Source organism: Poecilia mexicana, unplaced genomic scaffold (assembly GCF_051168715.1).
Source record: "Poecilia mexicana isolate PSO_F unplaced genomic scaffold, ASM5116871v1 scaffold_6, whole genome shotgun sequence".
Taxonomy (NCBI): domain Eukaryota; kingdom Metazoa; phylum Chordata; class Actinopteri; order Cyprinodontiformes; family Poeciliidae; genus Poecilia; species Poecilia mexicana.
Window position 1 is genome coordinate 24,212,716 of NW_028263375.1, and position 21,451 is coordinate 24,234,166.

The window sequence follows — 21,451 nt, forward strand, 5'->3', positions numbered from 1 at the left end:
TCAATGCTGGAATTGGCTGGAGTTTTCATTTCCAGTCATAGCGCTGACAGGATGTATGAGTAAAATCTGACAAAAAGCAGCACTTCCTGTCTTCTTTATACCCACAGAGGTTGACTAAAGTGCCTTCAATTGCTTATTTCTACCTGCGATGAGGTTAAAAGCTCTGTGGTATGACTCTCTCACACCTATTGTTTCAATCATTCAGTTAGGAAATGTCATAGTAATAATATCCATCTAATTCGAAAAAAACTCAGTTCAGTGATCATCAGTCATGACACATTTCACGTTTAGCTCATTCCCACTTTTGCTTGTTTGGTGGCCCTGACAGCTCACACGCAGGTAAACAGAGAAAACACTGCAACACTCCAGTGGACAAGTCAGAGTTAGATTTCTATCTCGGCGACAGCATAGCTGTGAAATCACTGCTCAGAGTGACATAGAAATAGGTCTTTTATTTCTATATCTGAAGGTCTGAACATCAAGTGTTTTCTCTAGTGGCTGTTTTTATGTGTCAGATCATAGGATTAGATTTTTTTTGTGGCTTGGAGTGCAGAATAGCCTTAAAAAAACAGTAATAACAAAATACCTTTTGAGGCTAGAAGTACTTTTGTAACCTTCAAAAGAGCGTGAATGCCTCTTGAACATTTTAAAAAAATATTTTGTTGTAATATAATACCTGTGGAGTGAAAGGAAGTTTTGCACATTTTTCTAAAACTATAAATATGAAAAGTATGGCCTCCATTTTTATTCAGCTCCCTGAATAATTGCTTTTTAAAACAACCTTTGGCTGTAAGTCATTTGTGGTACGTCTACCACCTTCGTAAAGTGCATGGGCAATATTTGCACATTAACAGTATAGTTAATTGTCAGTGAGATTATATGCAGATTGTATGCAGATTTTTACAGCTTGCTGTGATTTTAATTGAATTCATGCCTGAACTGACTGGGTTGTTGCCTTACCGTAGCGCAAATCACCACGCTATTCTCAGCCGTCTCCAGAAGGTTTTCTCCCAGACTTTTCCTGTGTTTATCATCAAACAAACACAACATGATGCGGTCACCCCGATGTTTAGGGCGATGTGCACCTTTTTCGGCCACACAAGGTGTTTAACATGTCGGCCAAAGATTAGGGTGAATTTTAGTGTCATCTGGCCAGAGCACCTTCTTCCACATGTTTATTTTACCCCTGATGTGGCTTTTGTGTGAGTATTTCTAATTGCCACTGTGTACAGCTGTGAAAACAAACAAACAAAAAAAAGGCATATTGTGACAGTTTGGTTTGATTCTGCAGTGTGTTGTCCTGAAGGGATTTGGGCAGTGTTGACCTAATTTTGGAGCAGAAATCATGGGTATTCTGACAATTTATCATAAATGAAAGCACATGAAAACCAGAATAATATGTTTGAATATTTTCTATGTGGCAGACATCTTTGTTGTTTATGTCTCCCTAGATTATTGTGTTTTTCTAATTAAAATATGTTCTGAGCAACAAGCAGCTGTTCTGAACCAAGCGGGTTTCCTCTTAGTTATTTTTAGGCAGCACTAATTGTCAACAGTTGTTGTTTTTTTTTCTTCCAGTATGTATGGGCTTGTTGAAGTGCATTGAGCTATCAGGGTCACCACAATAATTTATTCAAAGCCTAAGTTGATTTTTTTTTTCTTCCTACTCCTGGAATATTTAAAATTGCCTCCAGAGTAATGCCGTACAAGTAGTTCCCATCGTTTCACCATCTCCATGGACAATTGAAAGCTCTGTTCGCTCCCTCAAACATACCTCTCTCCGTCGACGTCCCTCCTGCAGGTGAAGGCGAAGAGGAGTGGCAAAAAGAGCTTGTGAACGGCTCTCAGAACGTTAAGCTGAAAGGTCTAAAGGTGGGCCTCTCCTATAGGGTGCGTGTGGTGGCTAAAGGTCACCACGAGCAGCTGCTCCACTCCGAGGAGCTGTTTGTCACGGTACCAGGTGAGGCGCGTCCTGGGGTGTAGCCTCCGTCTCGAGTTTGTACCATTGCGAAGTTGAGTTGGGTTTTAGCTGAAATGTTGCTCTTAGGGGTGTAACGAGATCTTGTGGTATTAAAAACACCACAATCCTTCTCATAGAGTTGGAGTCTTTTTCCGCAAAGTGCAATGTAGCTGTCAGTGCTTTCCCTGGTGAAGGAAATATAAGCTGTTTTATCATACAGGAAGGTGGCTGATTTAAACTTGACTACAATTAAGCCCAAATTGCTCCTGGCAGATTTAGATTCAAGTGATCTTGTAATTGTACCTCCATGTTCTTTATGACTAGAAGTAATATTAATGTTGAGCCAACCAGAGTCCTGACTTGACTTTGATAGAGAATCTGTGGAGGCAGTTAAAGATTAGGGTGATGGTAGAGAGGCCGTCCAACCTCACAGACAAAGTAAATCCTCAAAATCAAAGTGAAAACATGCAAAAGTCTTTCAACGATCACAAGACGGATTTGATGCCAGAATTAACCTATTCATTATTCGGAAGGGTTCACATTTTGTTAACCTTCCTACAGTGGCTTGCTATGTCTACTTACTTTTTATCAGAAAGAAACATCTTGGTTGAGTGAGAGGGATTTTAAATCTAAATCTGCCTGACTTGTGAATAATTTTTGGGCTTAGCTGTTGGTTTGAGATTCAGAAGAACAGAAGTGCTTGCTTTGCTTTGCTGAAGGAGTTAACTAATAAAGACCTCTCTGGCTGCCATAAAACTATTTGTAAAATAAAAAAAAAGCCTCACTACATTTAAATTGTTTGTATCTGTCATTCTTTTTCTGTGGCTGGTAGGATAAAATAAACAGTGATAGGACTGACAGAGTAACTATGAACTATATTTAACATGATTCGAAATCTGAGTTTGGCTAACAATTAGCTGCTAGCAACGCAGCTAATTGCAAATCTCAGTACCTATTTCAGGTTTTTGATGTTTTCAAAACCTGAATAAATTTTAGCTGACTTCATAATAAACTCAACAGAGATCTTTTGTGGTATGTGAAACTTTAGCTTGATTTGTAAAAGCAAAACATGCAGATTCTTAGGTTTACCAGAAGTTTTGACTAAAATCTCTTCTTCTTCTTCTGCTTCTCATTGTGAATCTCCTGAGCTGGATGTATCGTTACACCCCTAGTTGCTGCAGTGTAACAAACATGCAGAGATATAATGTTTAACAGTTTGCATGACCTTTGGGTTTTAAAGTTTTGCACCTTGTATATTAATCTCATTCTGTAGATATGTAGATAACAAAAAAGAAAACAGACAATATTCTAATATAGAGTATTTTGAGTATAGCATTATAATTTCCAACCTAGACTAGAAAAAAAACTTGTGTGACGGTCGGTGATTGTAGCCGTGTGTGTTTGTGTGTGTGAATGTCACTCAATGTGAAATTATTTTTGCAACACCTCTAACGCAGTTCATCTTATTCTTAAATTAATACAGAAGATTTCCTGCTCATCTAACACAATTTGTAAAAAAAAAAGTGCCATCACGGTTCACTCATGAACTGAAATTACTAACTGATGGCTAAAGCAGCTGCCAAAACAACGTACGGCCATTTCAGCACATCATCGGAGGGAGATTTTTCCTCATCACTGAAAAGACTTTAGAAATGTTGCATTTACAATTATTGCGTTATCTCTCCATCTCTGGCCAGCTGTGACGAGCAGACAGGTAGACATCGCCACTCAGGGATGGTTCATCGGCCTCATGTGCGCCATCGCCCTGCTCATCCTGATCCTCCTCATTATCTGCTTCATTCAGAGGAACAAAGGAGGAAAATACCCCGGTGAGTCACTGCACAAACAAACCCAGTGCACAGTGTTTTCAGCTAACTTTGGAAGCTGTCAGAAAAAACTTTTTTTTTTTTTTTTTTATTATGGAGATTTTTGCTCTCAAAATGTGGGATATTCCTACTTGCTGTGTGAATGTTGGGTACTGTATAATGTTACCGATTCCTTTTCTGTTGGGAAATGATTTCATATTGGCACTTTTTTTCTAAATTTCACAGCAAAGCATTCACCTAAAGAACATGACACAAGTACAGACGTGTTGCTGCAAACATTGAGAAAGCTGACATTTCTCTGTTTGTGTCCCCAGTCAAAGAAAAGGAGGACGCGCACACAGACCCGGAGTTCCAGCCAATGAAAGATGATGACTGTACTTTTGTGGAATACAGGTGAGAGAAAGCGCTCTTGCTGCTGCTGGACCCCTCGCGCCCACCCCAAAGTCCATTTTTACCCATCAGCTCCCCTCGCCTCGTGCCCACTTCTGGCCCACTTCCTTCCTCTTCCCAGCCCTTGCAGCTGACAATAACCCATTCAAACCCGCCGATATCAGTCACAGCATCAAGAGGAAGGCAACCGGTTTGAGCTTCTGCCAAGATTCTTAACGGGTCGGGGATGTCTTGGAGGCGTCTCGTGTCGGACTGGTGTGTCTGCTGGACATCACGTTGTGGTGCCATGTAGGGATCAGGAGTCTTCAGGTTTAATTGATTTCAAATTTTTATTATGCCAGAAGGTTTAAAAATGACTGTTACAAGAGATGAATGGTACAAGCAAACATTAACTCTCATCCCAACTAATAAGCTAATCACAAGCATTTTGCCGACAGTAAATATAGTGATAACACTTTGCCTAACCTCCTGGATGTTCTCCAGCTATGTTTGTTAGCCTCCTCCATCTGGGCTGCATCTCCAATAGCATGCTGAAAAAAAAAGAAAGACAAAAAAAGAAGCACTTTAAATCTGTACATGTAACGTTTTTGAATATTGTTTTTTAAAAGTCAATTTATAAGATAGTCTTGATTTTATATTTTGTATTCTATTCCTTTTTGTATGTAGATATAAATATGTTCGATGGATTTTATGCATGGGTATTCAACATTCTGCTCCAGGGAATAACGTGTTGAATGGATTTATCGATTATATATAGATATAGTATATTGTATAAATGCATATGGATCTGATGTGGCATTTAAAGCATGTCTGAAGACTGGATAGGCTGTTTAATTGTGCTACTGACAGATTTTTAAATTGTATTACATTTTAGGCCTAAAGTTGTTGGTTCTCCATCTCTTATTTATTAAATCCATAAAAAGATCAAAATCAGCAGTACTGGAGGCAGTATTATTTCTTGCTTTTTTTTTTTTTGTTTTGTTTTTTTGCTATTTTGATGACAAAGTTACGTCAGTCTCTGAAACTACACACAATATATCAGATTACCTTTACAACAACTGCTTGTGGGATTTATAATGTCCAGTAGAGATTGTCGGAAAGCCTCTAGCTTTTGTGAGTTCATGTGGCAAAAACTTGCATCTCAATATCTCCAGTATGAAGAGGTAAATCAGGTGTAATGCTGTGTAAGAGCAGTATTTTGGGGACATAACAACCGGGCACACTAGTCAGCTATTTAAAAGCAATGGGGAGTCCTGACTGCGTGTGACAACACTGGAACTGAAAAAAAAAATTGTAAGTGTCTGTATTAAACATACAAACAGTTGCTTCATGGAAATTTTAACATTATTGACCTTCTTTACTAAAAGTAAAACATGTCTGAAAGTTATTTATGTTTTATGCTTTCAAGATGTTTAGGTTTTATGAAATAGAAATATAATCAAATATAACACCCAAGCTCTGTAATTTGTAGTGCCACCAGTATACGATGGTTTCGAACTTTTTATTGCTAAAGAAAAATGTCAGTAGTCCATTGTATCAATAGAGAAAGAGGAACACAACGATGGACGCAAACTAGAAGAGAGATTTATTAGACAAACCACGTTGCAAAGTGTACGAGTAACAGTGCCTTTGTTAGAGAACCTTTTCCTTTCATCCTGTTTCGCTTTATTCAGCGGGAAACCTTGCAGTATGTCAATAAAAGGCCTAACCTAACTCACCCGAGCCGTTTTTGTTTGTAGAACAACACATTTCTGTTTAAGACATAATTTTGCTCCTCACTAATGTGAAAGTAGTAAACTCTCCTAAGTGTGTGTGCGTGTGTGTTGAGTAGTGAACCAGTGTGTAGGAACGTCTGTCTGTGTGGGATTTCAGTGAGATGTCCTGATTTGATCCCTGTGGGTCTCAGTGAAGGTAAGGGTGGCGATGGTGTCGGTGGGGGTTGTGTGAGCTCTGTGGAAGTCACTGTGGAGAAAAGCGCCTGCTGTCATCAATTTTAATATTCACTCATAAAGCCTTGATCATGCTCCGCGTGGCAAGTTTTCTCCAACAATATGGCCTCTGACACTCTGTAAATGTTTTACGCTTACAGATTTATGATATGCTGTGCTAAAGTTGAAGAACGCCGCGGCATTATGATGGCTTTATGTACGCATCTCATTGACGTTCGGCTCATTTTAACCACGAAATGTTTCTGGCGATCTGATTTCCAGAGAAAGCTTTCTTTGCAGACGTTTCGTATGTTGTGCCCGGGGTTGGGGTTACTCTCATGCTCGCTTTGCAGGATGTGCATCTGGAGTCTTTGCTTTTCAAGTTTTCTTCACTTCATCGTGCCAGAGGTTCTTGTTTTTCATCACAGCCTCTTGTCTTGGGATGGGGAATGCTCTTTTTTTTGTCCCTCAGCACATTCACCGCCTCACGTTTGGTTTCGAGGGGAATTTAGATAAGAGTGTGTCGGCTCGAGCTTTATTCCCTGTTGCCTGATAGAAACCAATCAATCATAGCTTCTGTTTTTATTACATTTTTTTTTAGACGTGGAGCAAATCAAAACTAAATCCAAATTGCTGCTTATTTTGAAAACTGTTTTGGCTTTCCACTCCGCAGCTGTGAGTCCCGATTGGCCGCTTCGTGCTCCATCTAAAAAAAAAGTGATCACTAATCTTCTTGCATCTGCCACCTCATCTCACCTGTAACATTTGCATGTTATTTTCTCCTTCAGTGACAATGAGGACCATAAACTGGTAAAAGAGAGCCGCACGCCGTCTAACGGGACGGTTAAGAGAGACGACAGTGACGACAGCTTAGTTGACTACGGGGAAGGAGGAGACGGACAGTTCAACGAGGACGGCTCCTTTATTGGCCAGTATAGTGGAAAGAGTTCCAGCAGGGACAATGCTGAGGGCCCTGAGAGCTCAGGGGCCCCGTCCCCGATTAACGCCATGAACTCCTTGAACTCTTTTGTGTAGCGGTGTGGTGTGCTCGCTGCATCCCGACAATGGCAGAATCTCCATTTAGCATGGGGATTTGGGTTTGGGGTTTTGAGGGGGTCTCAAGACGCTGCATGGCTTCATAATCACACACCTCACAGACATCTGAGGCACAAGAAACATAGAAAGACTGATTTTATTTTATTTTTTTTTCCACTTGGAAATCTTCCTGACAAAGTTGGGCTTAGTAGCTGAATTGTATGATACTGATTTGACAATACATGCTTTTACTTTAAGACATATATTATTAATACTTTGACATTAACTCATATTGCATCTTTCAATAGGCCTCACATGAGCAATGCAGTGCTTTTCCAGAATACATATATTATGTTGGTTTTGACATTTTTTTTTCACTGAAGCAGTGTTAAATGTCAACAGTAAGCAGCTAACATGCATATTTCCAACCGAGGACAGGAAGTTGCTGTGACGTAGTGCACTCATATAATGCATGTGCTGCAATAATTCAGTTTCCAAATGCATTTGCAATCCCACTGGCAGGACATGCACACCTGCTAGAACTATACAGAGGGTGCAGTTCCTTGCAAAAGTATTCATATCCCCCAGTTGTTTTTACATTTTGTCACATTACAATGTCAAACAAATGCACAAACTGGTATGTGTGTGTATAGTGGATAGGGACACGTTCATGATTTTCTCACTTTTTTTTTTGCAAAGAAGAATCTGAAAAGTGTGACTTGCATTTTTGAGTCTGTGCTTTTCTTGGGTCATCTTTGGATTATCCGCAAGTATTTTGGGGCATGTCTGTATTAGAGGAAACTCAGATTAAATTAAATTGAGAGCATTTGTAAACAGCTATTCTCTAGGTCTGGATATAGTTCTTTATTTGGATCCGTCTTCCATCAGCTTCACTGTTCCCACAGTATGATACTGCCAATACCTTACCAGTACCAGAGCTATGGATCACTGGGACTCCTCAACAGATGCTATGTTCCTCTTGGCTCATTTTCTGATCAGCAGCTGTCTTGCCTACATTGTAGGTAGACCGCAATGAGAAGATGGAAGTATGAAGGTGTGCTATATTCTTTTTTTTTTTCCGAGTGATGTATTGAACAGTTCTCCAGAAAATGTTCAAAGCTTTGGATATTGTTTTCTGATCTAACCCTACATCTCCATGCCTTTATCCCAGGCCTTTCTGCTCTGTTCCTTGTATTTTATGATCCTGTTTGTTCATTAATGTTCTCTAGAAAACATGCAAACAGATAGATTTGTACAGAAATTAAATCTTACTGAGATTTGGACGCCACAGCCTTTTCTGTCAACTTCTCAATTACGCACAGCTGCATGTTGATGTATCACATGAAATCTCAATTAAATATACTCAGCTCTGTGATTGTAAGATGAGAAAATGTGAAGCAGCTCAATGGGGGTGAATACTTTTTCCAAGTTGCATGCTGACAGGTCCTCCTTTGTCACCTCTTTAATCTGCCCCTGCAAATGTAAAAATTGAAATGCAGCTTTGGATGTGTCATACCATCTTCATATTATTTCCCCCCCCCTGCATGTGACCTCCTGTTATTTTTTTAGCTCAATCTGAAGATCAGAAGTGAATGCTGAAGGTCCAGCAGCTTGGAGGGGCTCCTTCAGCAGGTAGTGCCTTTCTAAAGCAGTGACTCAGTTCTGAAGACTCTCATTAATTACCAGTGTGGTTTAATTACCACACTGAAGACAATAACGGGATTTGTAAGAGTCACGTCCAAGGAAAAAATACGACGCGTCATAAATTCACTCCTAATGATACTTTGACATGCAGGACCGGCTTTGTTTCTTTATTTAGATCAGATCGAAACATTGTTAAAGCTTCTTGTCGTGCACAGAGATGCTATTGATTGTATTTCTTCAATGTTTAAATGTATATGGATCTGTGTGTGTGTGTGTGTGTGTGTGTGTGTGTGTGTGTGTGCGTGTGCGTGTGTGTGAGTGTTTGTGGATGCCTGACATTCAGTTTTATTGAGGCAAGCGTTGTTCAAATGTACTAACTACACTTGAGGGCCTTTGGATGGAATCAAGATTTTCTTTTTCTTAACTTGCATCAAGTTTTATTTTTAAAGCATTTAGTTGATGAGTATTTGGCGACTGTGTAAATACATATGAATTGATTGTACAGGGACAAGCAGAATATGAGTGGCAATATTGTGCATGATGTGGTTTTATTTGTTCATTTGACTATAATAAATATAGACAACTATAGACTTGTAGAGAATATATATATACAGCCTCAAATGTTTCATTTTTATTATTATTATTATTATTATTATTATTGTTGTTGTTTCTGTGCAACTTGTAAATTGTAATTAACTAACGGGACTGAAATTTTCTTATGAATAATGTGTGTTTTTTGTTCTGATACTCATGGCATCATAATGCACAGGCTGATATTCTGATTTAAACTGGTTGTAATGGTTTCTGTTGTACTCCTGTAGGAATTGATTCACTTTGTTTTCGAGTGTCTCAGATGTTTTGTATTTTAGAGCCAGATTTGTACTAACAAATGATTTCATTTCAGCTATTTAAGTTTTTATTTTCTTCATTGCTGGTTTGACTTTCAGTCTATGGGAAATACGATGCATAAATAAATCACCTGCTTTAAATTTTCCGACTGATACTTCCTTGAGTGAAGTGAACAACTTTAATCGGTCTAGAGAAACATATTGTATCCATAAATAATCCGTTCTGTAAAACATGGCTTTGCTCTGTTCATTACTACCACAGACACTGCTATGGATGAAGAAAGTATATAATAATCACACAACTCTTCAGCCTGGCAAACTTATTTTAGAACCATAATGTGTTTTTGTTCATAAGAACCCAGAAATCTTGCCAAATACCATTAGTCACTACTGCTACAGTAGTTGAGCTTTAAAAATATTATACAGCCAAGAAACACATTTTTCAAAACCCTTCCACGACAGCATAAAAACCTACCTGTCTCTGAAATAGCTTCAAACCGTTTTTAGGATTGTTCTTTTTATATGCTTTTGATCATTGATTCAGTTGAATCGTAGATTAAAAAAAAGATGGAGATTTTTGGCAACATATTTTACAGTAATCTTTGCCAACAAGTGATATTTGTACTTCACTTTTTTTAATATTTGTTAAGAGCTAATCAGGTTTTCCTGATCAAATGGTCTCAAAAAAGTACAAATTTTAAATATTTCCACATATCTTTACAAAATTACAACTTTTAAAGCTGCAGTATGTATGGTAACTTTCATAAAAACTTTTTTTAAATTTTTTTTGCATATTTGTTAAAATTGCCACCATGTCGTGACAGTGTAACATGACACAGATGGTCTGTGAAAAGACTGACCTCCTCCACCTCCTCCCAGTGCTGCTACTCACCGCTCCCGGTCAACAGCAACCAATCAGAGCCAGGACGTCACTGAAGACCAAGAACAACCCGTAAGAGCTGGTGTTTGCTCTGAGTCAGTCACCGAGCGGCGTAAGCTTCACTAACTGAGGAAAAAATGTTCCCTCGTTGCCTAATTAATGTCACCAACTAACAGGTAACATGATGAAGAGATGATGTATTTTTCACTTCCCCTGTCAGTGGTCGTGATGTTATGTCTGATGGGTGTATATGGTACTTCAGGGCTCCTCTTTCCTCTGCTTTCTCTGATCCATGTTGAGTGTAGTACACGCACTGATCGCAAACTACACGGTAGCAATGTTTGTGTACTCTTCACACAGGCTGATAAAACACTTGTAGACAAACGAGACACCAATTAAGTTTCACCACTTAGTCGGACGCTGGGCTGTAATGCAGGGATCGAGGCGCCGCCAACGAGTCTGCCCGTCCTGTTCCTGAAGACTTTCATTAAATAAACATCGTATCGTCTCCCTCCCCCCACATTTCGATTCGTCTACTCTGTTGAATCCCAAAGAGACACAGGTTAGCTCTTGAACTACGTTTTAAACCGGACCACTTTTCAGGAGAAAAGGCGACTTATTTAAAGGAACAGCCGAGGAGACGATATTTTTCTTCATGTCTGCACGCGAAAGAAATAATTTTGTCATCCAATGCAGCAAAGCTAAATAAATCATCTGCTTTTTGTCCACATGAGCATCGATAAGTTTTGCCCCCTCACACGAATAATTGGAACGCCTTCCGACATAAAGCATTTAAGTCTAGATGCTTCAGACGGACCAACATGAGCATAGCACATCTTCTCCAGATGAAAGAACTTGGAGCATTTGTAAATATGGATGACTGCATCTGCCTCAGTCTGAGACGTCCCTGTGAAGACTTTATGGAACATGGCAGTCGGGGCTCCATCTTTGTGGCACTTCGACCTCCATTACAGTCACGTTGCCTCAGCGATGCGGGGAGAACGGGCCGCCATCTGTTGCATTGTCACACGGCGATGGTGTCAGGAAGCTAAGAAGTGTGTCGCATTAAATACCCCCTGGCAGCGGGGCAACGTCTGCTGGGACGTTTACTGATGTCAAGGACGGACGGAAATCACATTTTCGCTTACAATTCCAAAAGTATTCATGCCACATATTTGCAGCACAACCCCAAACTTCATTTCATTTCATTGGGGGTTTATTGTGCTAATTGAGGATCTCTGACAAGGGATGTTCGCAGTAGTTCTCTCCACTCAGTCTAAGTGAGCTTCAGCTATTTTGCAAAGAAGAACGAGCGACCTGTAAAAAGTTGCATCAAACAAAATGCAACTAGATAAAGTACAATCCAAGTTTGATGATGAGACATGACTGAATGCAAGAAATAGTAAAACAAAAACCGCAGAGTCAACCTATTTGCGAGGAACTGTGAACAATTAACCCATATAATGATCTCCGAAAATCCTTCAGCTTATGCAACAGTATATCTTATTGAACTGAGTGCATCTCTTGACTTTACTGCCATCTAGTGAAACAGGACAGCTGGACCGATCAACAGGCTTTTGAAGTCTAGATGCTGCTTGATGCAAAAAAAAAAAAAAAAGTAGATCAAACAGGTTATTGATTATATTATAACTGAATAATTCCATAATAAACATCACCATGCGGATTTTAGTCGGTGCATGCTCTAAAATATCCACTATATGCACAGTGTTTGTATAGCAAGTGGGGTGAGTTTGTTGGCATTTGGGTTTCTCTCCCTGCAGGTCACTCTCAGTTCTCGGTCGCATTGGCCGTCCCCTCGCTCTCGGGATTTGCTGTTTATTTCCAAAGCAGCAAAATACCATTTATCTGTCAGTTGTTGATCATTGCCACCCAACAAGCAGCTGCCCCATTACCCTTCTGAACTCTACCCCACCCCCTGCTTCTCCCCTTGCCGACCCCCACCAGCCACCTCCTCGAATCCTCTCTCACTACGTCGGTGAATTCATCCTGCACCGACCGAACGTCTGCCACAGCATCCATTAACTGCTCCCGACTCCTCCGCGTCCTGCTCTTTGAGTTACTGCCGGGGTGGAAAGGCCCGCTCTGAATTGATCCGCAGCTGCTTTTAAGCGTGCTTATGCAACGGAGGAAGAAGATCATTACGTGCGCGTGTTGTGACTTTCATCCAAAAACATTGGAGGGGAAAAATACAAAATAAAATTTAAAATTCTGACAAACTGTGAGTTAAAGATGCAAAAACAGGAGAATCTTTATGATTAATTTGGAGTGTGAATGCGAGCTGAGCTGCAGGGAGTTTATACTTGAATGCACCCAGACAAGCCCTTGTGTCTTTCTCTCTTTTTTTTTATGTAAATTTGACCTATTCTTGTGCTATGGAAGCTTGGGAGGATAATTGTTTATGATTACTCAGTGACTTTTCCATATGGCGAGCGAATGGTTTGCACACAGAAACCAGTTTACGATGACATACGATGCCACAAACGTACGTGGTTTTACTTTGATTTGAACACTTCCGTGGCCAAATAAAATGTCTCCAAACCCTTGACCTTTACAGTTTAAATCAGTGGAGTTCAGACTTTCTTCTATGTGGCATATTAGGCTCAAGATTTAATTATTTATTTATTCTTCCTAAATTAAAAAGGCTCTTCTGGATATCATTTTCATCTGCTCCACTTGCTGTATTTATCCAATAACTATATGAAAGGTCGCTGGATATGTGTTGTCATTTTAAACGTGAAGTCAGAATGAAATCAATAAATAAAGAAAAAACACAAAAACTTTGTGTTTTTTCTTAAAACTGCACACTTTAAGAAGATTTTAACGACAGTGGAAATCTGGTGTGGGTATGCACTCGTATTGTGGTTGGGGCCCACAAAATCAGTATCGGACCCAGAGCCTCAGTTTAAAAAGTTCTAGTCGAAACTGAAAGGCTTAAGCTACTTTTTACCTAAGCCAAGAATTGGGAGTTATCAAGTACCAATTTAGAGGTATCAAGACAGCTAAACTAAAACAGGTTTAACAAATACCAAGAACTTTGAAATTACTTGCAGGAAGGAAAGTTAAACACAAAAAGATGCAATCTGAAACAGAACGCAAACAATCAAAGGGTGTTCACTTCAGTCTCAATATTAGATGTTTTTTTCGCACAAGAATGTTGGACACATTCACAGAAGTGGTTTGTGATCCAGAACAAGAACGGAGAATCAGGTGAGTGGCATAAATAAGATGGGGAAACACAGGTGGGTTCAGTGGGCTGGATTGCTGGAGCAAAGTGCTGAGGAACTGGAACCAAAAGAAGAAACTGTCAGGATCCCGGGTTGTCAGGTTGTTTTGTTTGATTTAATTGCAGTTTCGTTAATATTTGATGTTAGTTTCACTTTAGTTCTTCTCAGTGTTTCAAGTTACGTTTATTTATTGGTTGTAGTTATTCTTAGTTACTCTCCCTCGCCTCCCTGTGCCTCTTTATCTATCTATCTATCTATCTATCTATCTATCTATCTATCTATCTATCTATCTATCTATCTATCTATCTATCTATCTATCTATCTATCTATCTATCTATCTATCTATCTCCTCAGTCTGCTCCCTCTACTCACACCTGCAACCTGTAAGCTCATCAGCCTAGGTCTTTTGTTTCAGCAATCAGTACTTAAGCTCCTCTCTTTCAGTCACTCCTTGCTGGTTCCTCCTTCTTCCTCCCTGTTTCTCCTCATGTCTCTGTGTTCCCTTGTCCTTTGTGGATTTTGTAAGTTTTTGTTCTTCAACTCTAATGATGACCTAACAACAAATCAGGACAGAAACAGCCCTGACAATAATCAATAAAAATGTACATAAGTACTCAAAGAGCGTAACACTAAGAAATGTAACACAAGGGAACATAGCAAAAGAAAGGAACAGCAAACTTGAATAGCACCAATGGAACTAATGAAAAGAAAACCAAGACATCAACACTGAATGGAGATTACTGTTGGGGGATAATGTATTTCTTTTATAGGGAGTGTATGGTTTTTCTTACTAGTGTTTCCATTAACCCAAGTCCCCTACGTCTCCTCAGGAGGTCAATATGCTCATATGAGGGCTTCCTGCATTCGTGATGCAAACCTCCCTCCCACTGCTATATACTTTGAGTTGATGGGTGGGGGTTTATACCTTTTTGCATGAGGCCCATGAAGATTATTGGGGCTAAATCACATTTACTCTCCCTCCCTCCTTCACGCCCGTGCCTCCATGTCCCTCCTCCTCCTTTGCTGCCAGACAGATACATGACAGCCACCTATTCTTTCCCTCAAACAGCAGGGTGTTTGCTGTTCCTCTTATCCACCCCAGAGACCGACCTTGTAACAATGTTTTTTTTCATTTTTTTTTCTAACCAGCAGGATCCATCTCTATTTGCTCTGCCTAGAAGGAAGGGGAACAAAAGTGTTGTATCTGGGTTATTTGAGATGCATTCAACTCTCAGATAAACATAATATCCTTTTGGGCTGCACGTTGCACCGCTCGTTTTACGATTCCACGGATTTGCTTGGTCTTACTGATGTACTTTGACTCGTTTCTTTTTGTTTTGTTTTTTTCTCACGAGCCCCTCGGGGCTTCTTTTCTTTTCTTTTCTTTTTTTTTTCTTCTTCTTTTGCGATAACAGTTCCTATCTCAGAGGACAAAAACAAAAGTCAGAATAATACCTTCAAAGAAACAAAGCTGTCACTCCCGCCTTGAAACAAGGCTGTAGCCCGAACGTGAAGTCAGCTTTGGAGCACATTAAGAAGAACTTTTGCAACACCCTTCCAACACAAACCACACCAAAATTCATCATATGTGGTTAAGTCCTTCAATTAATTCCACTTCGGCTCCGTCTCGAAGACTCTTGAATTATTTATGGGGTCCGGGCGTCTGCCGGAGCAGATTATGATTTGGCTGTTTGGTGTTTACATCCAAGATTTGAATCTAATCCCAGGGGATTGAGCTGGTTCTATGTTTGGTCTGATGCACACACCAAGGCGTTGTAATTAGTAAGAGGTGCCCTTTTGATATCCGTCGCATGAAAAGCAGAGCCTCGGCTAATAACGCAGACTTATTTCTCATCGGCGGCCGGTGACAGGCAGGCAGACAAGCGGATCAATTTATTTGTCTGGGGTTGAAAGTAACTGGAAACCTTAAACCGTGTTGCTGATGCACCAACTCAGAGGGGGCGAGGGGCAATTTAGATTGAGACATCTCTATGTATACAGCTGTAAATATTCATACCCAACATTTTCACAAATTGCCAGAATGCAGGCACAGATGTCAATCTGCTTTATTTGGATTTGATAGGCCAACACAAAAAGTTCATATGTGTGAGGTGACAGAAAAATTAGAGATATGTTTTTTTTTTTTTTTTTTTTTACATTTATTGCAAGTAAAAACCTAAAACTTTTGTAGGGATTACATCGAATATGCAAAAAACAACAACAAACAAGATTCTCTTAGTCAAATCCCACCAAAATCTAATCTACCCTTTTGTTATGCAGAAACAAGTGCGTCACAGAAAATAATCCTGCGCTGTGGTTTTAGGGTTTATGACACCATTATTAAAGATGCTGCACGGAAAACAAAGTGTAGATCCTCACGCTGCAGCTTTTGCTTCCATATCACTTCCTTCAGTAAGGCTGAGCAGCTTTTACTCTCATAGCCAGGCAGAAAGTGATATGTTATGTCTCCCCAAAACCTCAAGCCCACAGAATCTGATTATACTAAAATATTTATCTATAGTATATAGCTGGGAAGGGTAGAGTTATTTTTGGAAATTGTTGCTGACAGGTCTAACGTTTGTCTAATTGAGGAAGAGAAAACAGGAGCATTATCCTTTCGGTTCAGCAAATGCTAAACAAATAAACTGCATTCAGACGAGTTTGGTTAAGTTACAACCACAAACTCTTATATTTTATTGGGATTTTATTCAATAGACCAAATATAAAGTAAAACAAATATGGAAGCAAAAGTTTTATGGTCTCATTTTACATATATATATATATATATATATATATATATATATATATATATATATATATATATATATATATACACACACATACAAATAAAGACGTGGAAAAGTGTGACGTGCCCCATTTATTCTGATACCCCAAATAAACTCCAATCAGCTGTAGGGGAATAAGTGGAGTTTTAGTCAGGAAAGAGGCAAATTTGAACTTTTTCACCAGCAACAGTGACAGTGAAAAATCAAAGTGAACACATCATTCACACAAAAGAACATCAGGACAGCAGCATCCTGCTGGTCTTAGTTAGTTGGTTAGGAAAGCTGATTAAGAAAAAAAGGTGGTTAAACGAAATCTGCTGATAGGACACAGAAGCACATTTTACTTGCAATACGAAAAAAAAAAAAAATCAACTATAATCTGTTATTTACAGGGATATCAAACGCAGAAGCAGAACAGAACTGAATGAGGACTTATATCACAGTTAATGAGGCAAAATTCAACCCTCTGAGGCGAGCCTGACCCCACAGTGGGGACCGCGGCTCCGTGGGCGCAAGAGGGTCTAGCGCCCCCTAAGTTAACAAGCACAGCCCCTTCATCCAATCCAACCCAATCCGCTGGGACTGGACCGCCGCTCCGTCAGTCTCTCTGCCTGCTCCTGCTACTTAGCGCCCGGAGATGCGATGCCGTGCTGAGCAGGTGCGAGCATCGTGAAGGACACGCAGACGGACGCAGGAAAAAGGTAAGGACGAGGGGCTCCGAGGGCAGAACCGGGGAAAAAAATAATCACTGAAAAAAAAAAAAAAAGATATATTATTTGAGATTATTTCGGGGAGAAGCGCTGGGCGCTATAATTTGAAAGCTGGGAGATCAGCGTTGTTTACTTCGGGCTGAGTGGGAAGGAGCTTCATGCGACCTCCTTCCGCATTGCAGATTTATAAACGATTAAGACGGGAAATAAACTAAAAACGATATATATGTTTTTTTCCATGTGTCGTGTCGGATGCGGAGTGATGCGATAGCTGCCTCATAGTTGTAGCGTTAAGATGCTGCACCTGCACATCCCGGAAGGCATGATCGGATTATTGGCTGTGCATGTTTAATCTGTCCATATGTTTAGTAGTTATATACTTTGGATTTTTTTCTTTTTTAAATATAGCAATAATCAAAACGAGCCAGAGGCCACCGTCTCGCAGCGGCGGCAAATACCGACGATTAATCAAAGTGCTGCCTGCCTTGCAGCCAGGGGATCAAGACGTCTGTAAACACTGGCATACGGAGGAACTGAAAATGCGTCTCCCGGCGCTGCTGCTGCTGATTGATGCATAAGGTTCGGCTCTGCTGTCATGTTTCCCCTCGCACTGAGCCGTGGTGTCTGCGGACGGGCCCTTTGCGTCGGGGGTTCAGTCATAATGTGAGGTTCTGCTGATAGGGGGGTTTATGGGCGCGTCCTCCTGCTACGTGTTGGTCAAGTCGCTCCTGACCGGAGATGTCCGGTGGCTCTCTCTGAGTCAACTTGGGTGTGATTTCAAATCAGAATTAGTGCTGTGACTGAGGTTTTCAAACATGGATCCCCAACGAAAGGGAAATGACACGTTCAGAGCGTCTCTAAAAAGTTAATTTATTCCAGTAGCTCAGCTGAAATAAAAAAACAAAAACGCTTAGATTCATTTATGTTGAGCCTTCAGCTGTTTACTTTGAGCATTGCTCACAGATAACCAAATTACAGTAGACCAAATGGATTTTCACTACAGAAATGTTTGCCTGAATAATGCAGGGTAAATGAACACGGCGCTCATAGTCAGGACTTGTTTTGATAAATGAAGGTGTTGATCAGCTGATATGTCTGCGTATAAAGAGCTGTCCCCAGCTGCGGTGAACGTCCCCAAATCTCCACATTATCTCAGCGTCTCATTCTTTTTACTTGTGCATGTGGTGTTCTTTTTTCTACCGCACTTCTTCCTTCCACTCAACTTTCTGGGCAGCTTCTTTGTCAATGACCGTTTGGTTTGAAAGTTGTCCAGTTAGCGGTCTTGTCCGTACTTCGTAATTTAACAATTCTATGTAAAGCCTTTTTACTTGTCTTGTGTAATATCCTAAATGTCAGAGAAACAGATTTGGGGGTTTTAATTAGTTGTGAGCAATAATAATAATAATAATAATAAAAGACGATATCTACTGAAAAAAAGACATTTTCTATAATTTCCTAACATTTTGAGATTCGCCTGAACTTTATTTTATCTTTTGCATTTAAAGGTACATTAATGGACCCCACTTCTGATCATGCGTGATTTGTTCTTTTGTTCTGTTTACAAAAAGGATTTTAAAACGAGCATCGTGTGACATTTTCTTGATCTTTTTATTATTTCTATTGTTTTTTTGGTTGCTCTGATACATTCAGGAAAGGGCAGTCTATGCAAATTCAAGTGCATTATGTGCTTTCAATTCTCAACCTTCTCACCTTCAAAAATAGCACAAATTCTCATCATATTTTTATATTCGGCTCACATTCTAAGCGTCTGTGGATCGCCTGGGAATTCAAGTAAGAAACATGTCTAAAGCAGGAAAAGGGCCACTAGACGCTAACAAAACGTTGCCTGGTGGATTCATTTTCACTTTGTGGTGTAAATATTTTACTATGCAGCTGCATGTGCAGGTTGTTGATCATGTTGGAAAATTGGTCAGAAGATGATATTTAACAGAGACCTCTGAAAAAAATAGAGATTCTACTTTTGTTAGATCAACATATGCCTGACTGTTCAGCACAGGAGCGGCTGCAACACAAGCATGAAGCACGAGAAGATTTAACTTCTTCCAGTGGCAGAAGTGGTAGAAGTTTAATCTTGACTGTTTAACATATTTTTCGCATCATGTACACTCAGTGACCGCTTTCCTACACCATCCTAGTATAGGCTTGGACCTGTTTTTTGCCTTCAGAACTGCTTTAATTCTTCACAGCCTGGCTCCATCACAGCTCTCGGAAACATTCAGGTCCATGTTTCCAAGGCAGCATCGTAGATTAGACAGCATTTGCAGATTTGTTGGTTGGACAGTTTTCACCCTAAAGATAACTTGAGAACTGGTGAATGTGGGTTCGATTGGAGTACAGTTCCTGCTTGTACTATGTCTGTTAATATCTCAAAGGGATGGACGTGGTCAACAAGAAAACCTGGACGTGCTGTGGGAGTTTATCTAAGCTGGATCTTAGAGTCCTGAAATGGTCTAGGAAAACATCCCTCACACCTTTTCACCACGGCAACCAGCTGAAATCGTTGATGCAAGGCAACGTTGACCAAGCCGTCTGCTCCGAAATTTGACTACTCCTACATTTAGAAGTAGTCAAAGTAGCCAACAATCTTGGTTATAATGATTGTTGTTGACAGTCACTTTCTTTCCCTTCCTTCTCCGTTTTGATGGCTCGGTTTGAACCGCAGACGTTAGCCACCTACACTATGATTTAGCTGACTAAATGCGCTGAGTTGCGGCCCGGTGACTGATTTACAAGAAACTCAACAGATGTAACCATGGTTGAGCATTCAAAAATGTCTAATGAAGCGATATTTTGTTCCTCTTATCTGCATGACATTGTAATATCATCCTTAAAGTGTAGGAGGTCAAACAGCACTTAGGAGGGCAGAACCATCTGTCACACTTCTGGAGCCCAGGCTCCCAGCAGGGAGACTTGTCTAAAATATCAGATCAACTTCTTTGTCAGCAATGCCGTCCACCCACCTGCAGGCACCTTCCCGTCATAGTCAGCTGCTGTAGTGGCAGGAATCCCAAACACCTCTCTGCACAGGCTTCAGAAGACATCTTGCATTATCCCCCTGAACTGAACGATACAACACCATCAGCGTGTCCAGTTGGATTTAGAAAATGTATTATGTAACTGGTCAAACGTAGCAGTCTCTTACTTGCAGGTTCACGTGTTACTGGCCGAAGTGGCTGGCTGTGTCCATCCTGTTAGCCACGGAGCCAACATTGGCAGGATGAAGCAACGGTGTGGTCAACAGTGCTGTAATTCCCGAGCTCGGTAAAAAAAAAAACAAACAAAAAAAGCAGCTTTGGCTGTGGTCAGTCAGATACTCTGAAGCTGGATTTTTGCCAGTGAGGCTTACAGAAGCTGATACTGGGATGAAGTACAGTCTTAGTTGTTGTGATGAGTCTTATTACAGACCAGAGAGCTGACATTTAAACCAACAGAACTTCCTGCTGAGGGGGGGGGTATGAGCGTTTCTTGGTGATTTTTTTTTCATGTAATCAGTCAGAATGCATCAGCGTCTGCTGTGTACAGTTCCACAGGTCATTTCTTGTGTTGATGAGGGAGATGTAACAAGATCTTAGCAGTTTCGCCGAGAGAGTGAAGCGCCGGTGCACTTTTTGATTTTTGACCCAGATTCTCATGTTGGTTTTGTTTTCCCTTCAGAGCGGGTGTGAGATTTATGACTGTGTAGGATCCTGGCTGAGTCTCCACCCGAATGTTGCAGAAACGCCAGAGGAAGCCCATCGTTGTCTGTCAGGTGAAGCGCTGTTTATAAATCTTGTAAGCTCAGCGATGGCTAATGCATCCCCGTGCCGGGCTGTGTGCACCCCGAGGACAGAAACACTGCTAAGTGAATGAAATTACTTTTCTAAGACACAAGCTAAGCCTCCACATGCAGCCTAGCTTTCTGCATTTTATCTCCTTATTGTGCTTTAAACTGTGGCCTCAATTTTATATTCTTTTCTGGATGATCAGAACATTTTTATCCCACAAGTTGACACGAGGATGAAATGACTTGTGATGTAGTCTACATGCATCGTGTGCCTAACTGCGCTCTTTGACCGTCTCAGGCAGCGATTGTCCTTATTTTATTATTATTTTTTTTTATCAGTTTGAAGACTTTTACTGCTGCTACGCTCTTTTCCATTTCTCTGAGACCTTTATTGACTTTCTTAATTTAAGTTGCA

At 40.3% G+C, this 21,451-nt stretch overlaps 1 protein-coding gene across 1 annotated transcript in view; it reads left to right on the top strand.

Annotated features, from left to right (window-relative positions):
• Window positions 1-9,772, top strand: part of LOC106929219 (neuronal cell adhesion molecule-like) — a 58,154-nt gene extending 48,382 nt beyond the window's left edge. Inside the window, exons 28-31 of the mRNA XM_088006467.1 lie at window positions 1,802-1,960; window positions 3,658-3,789; window positions 4,101-4,179; window positions 6,893-9,772. Of these exons, the coding sequence (XP_087862593.1) occupies window positions 1,802-1,960; window positions 3,658-3,789; window positions 4,101-4,179; window positions 6,893-7,139 (617 nt within the window). The 3' untranslated portion in view covers window positions 7,140-9,772. The remainder of the gene's footprint in view (window positions 1-1,801; window positions 1,961-3,657; window positions 3,790-4,100; window positions 4,180-6,892) is intronic.
• The last annotated feature ends 11,679 nt before the right edge of the window (window positions 9,773-21,451 follow it).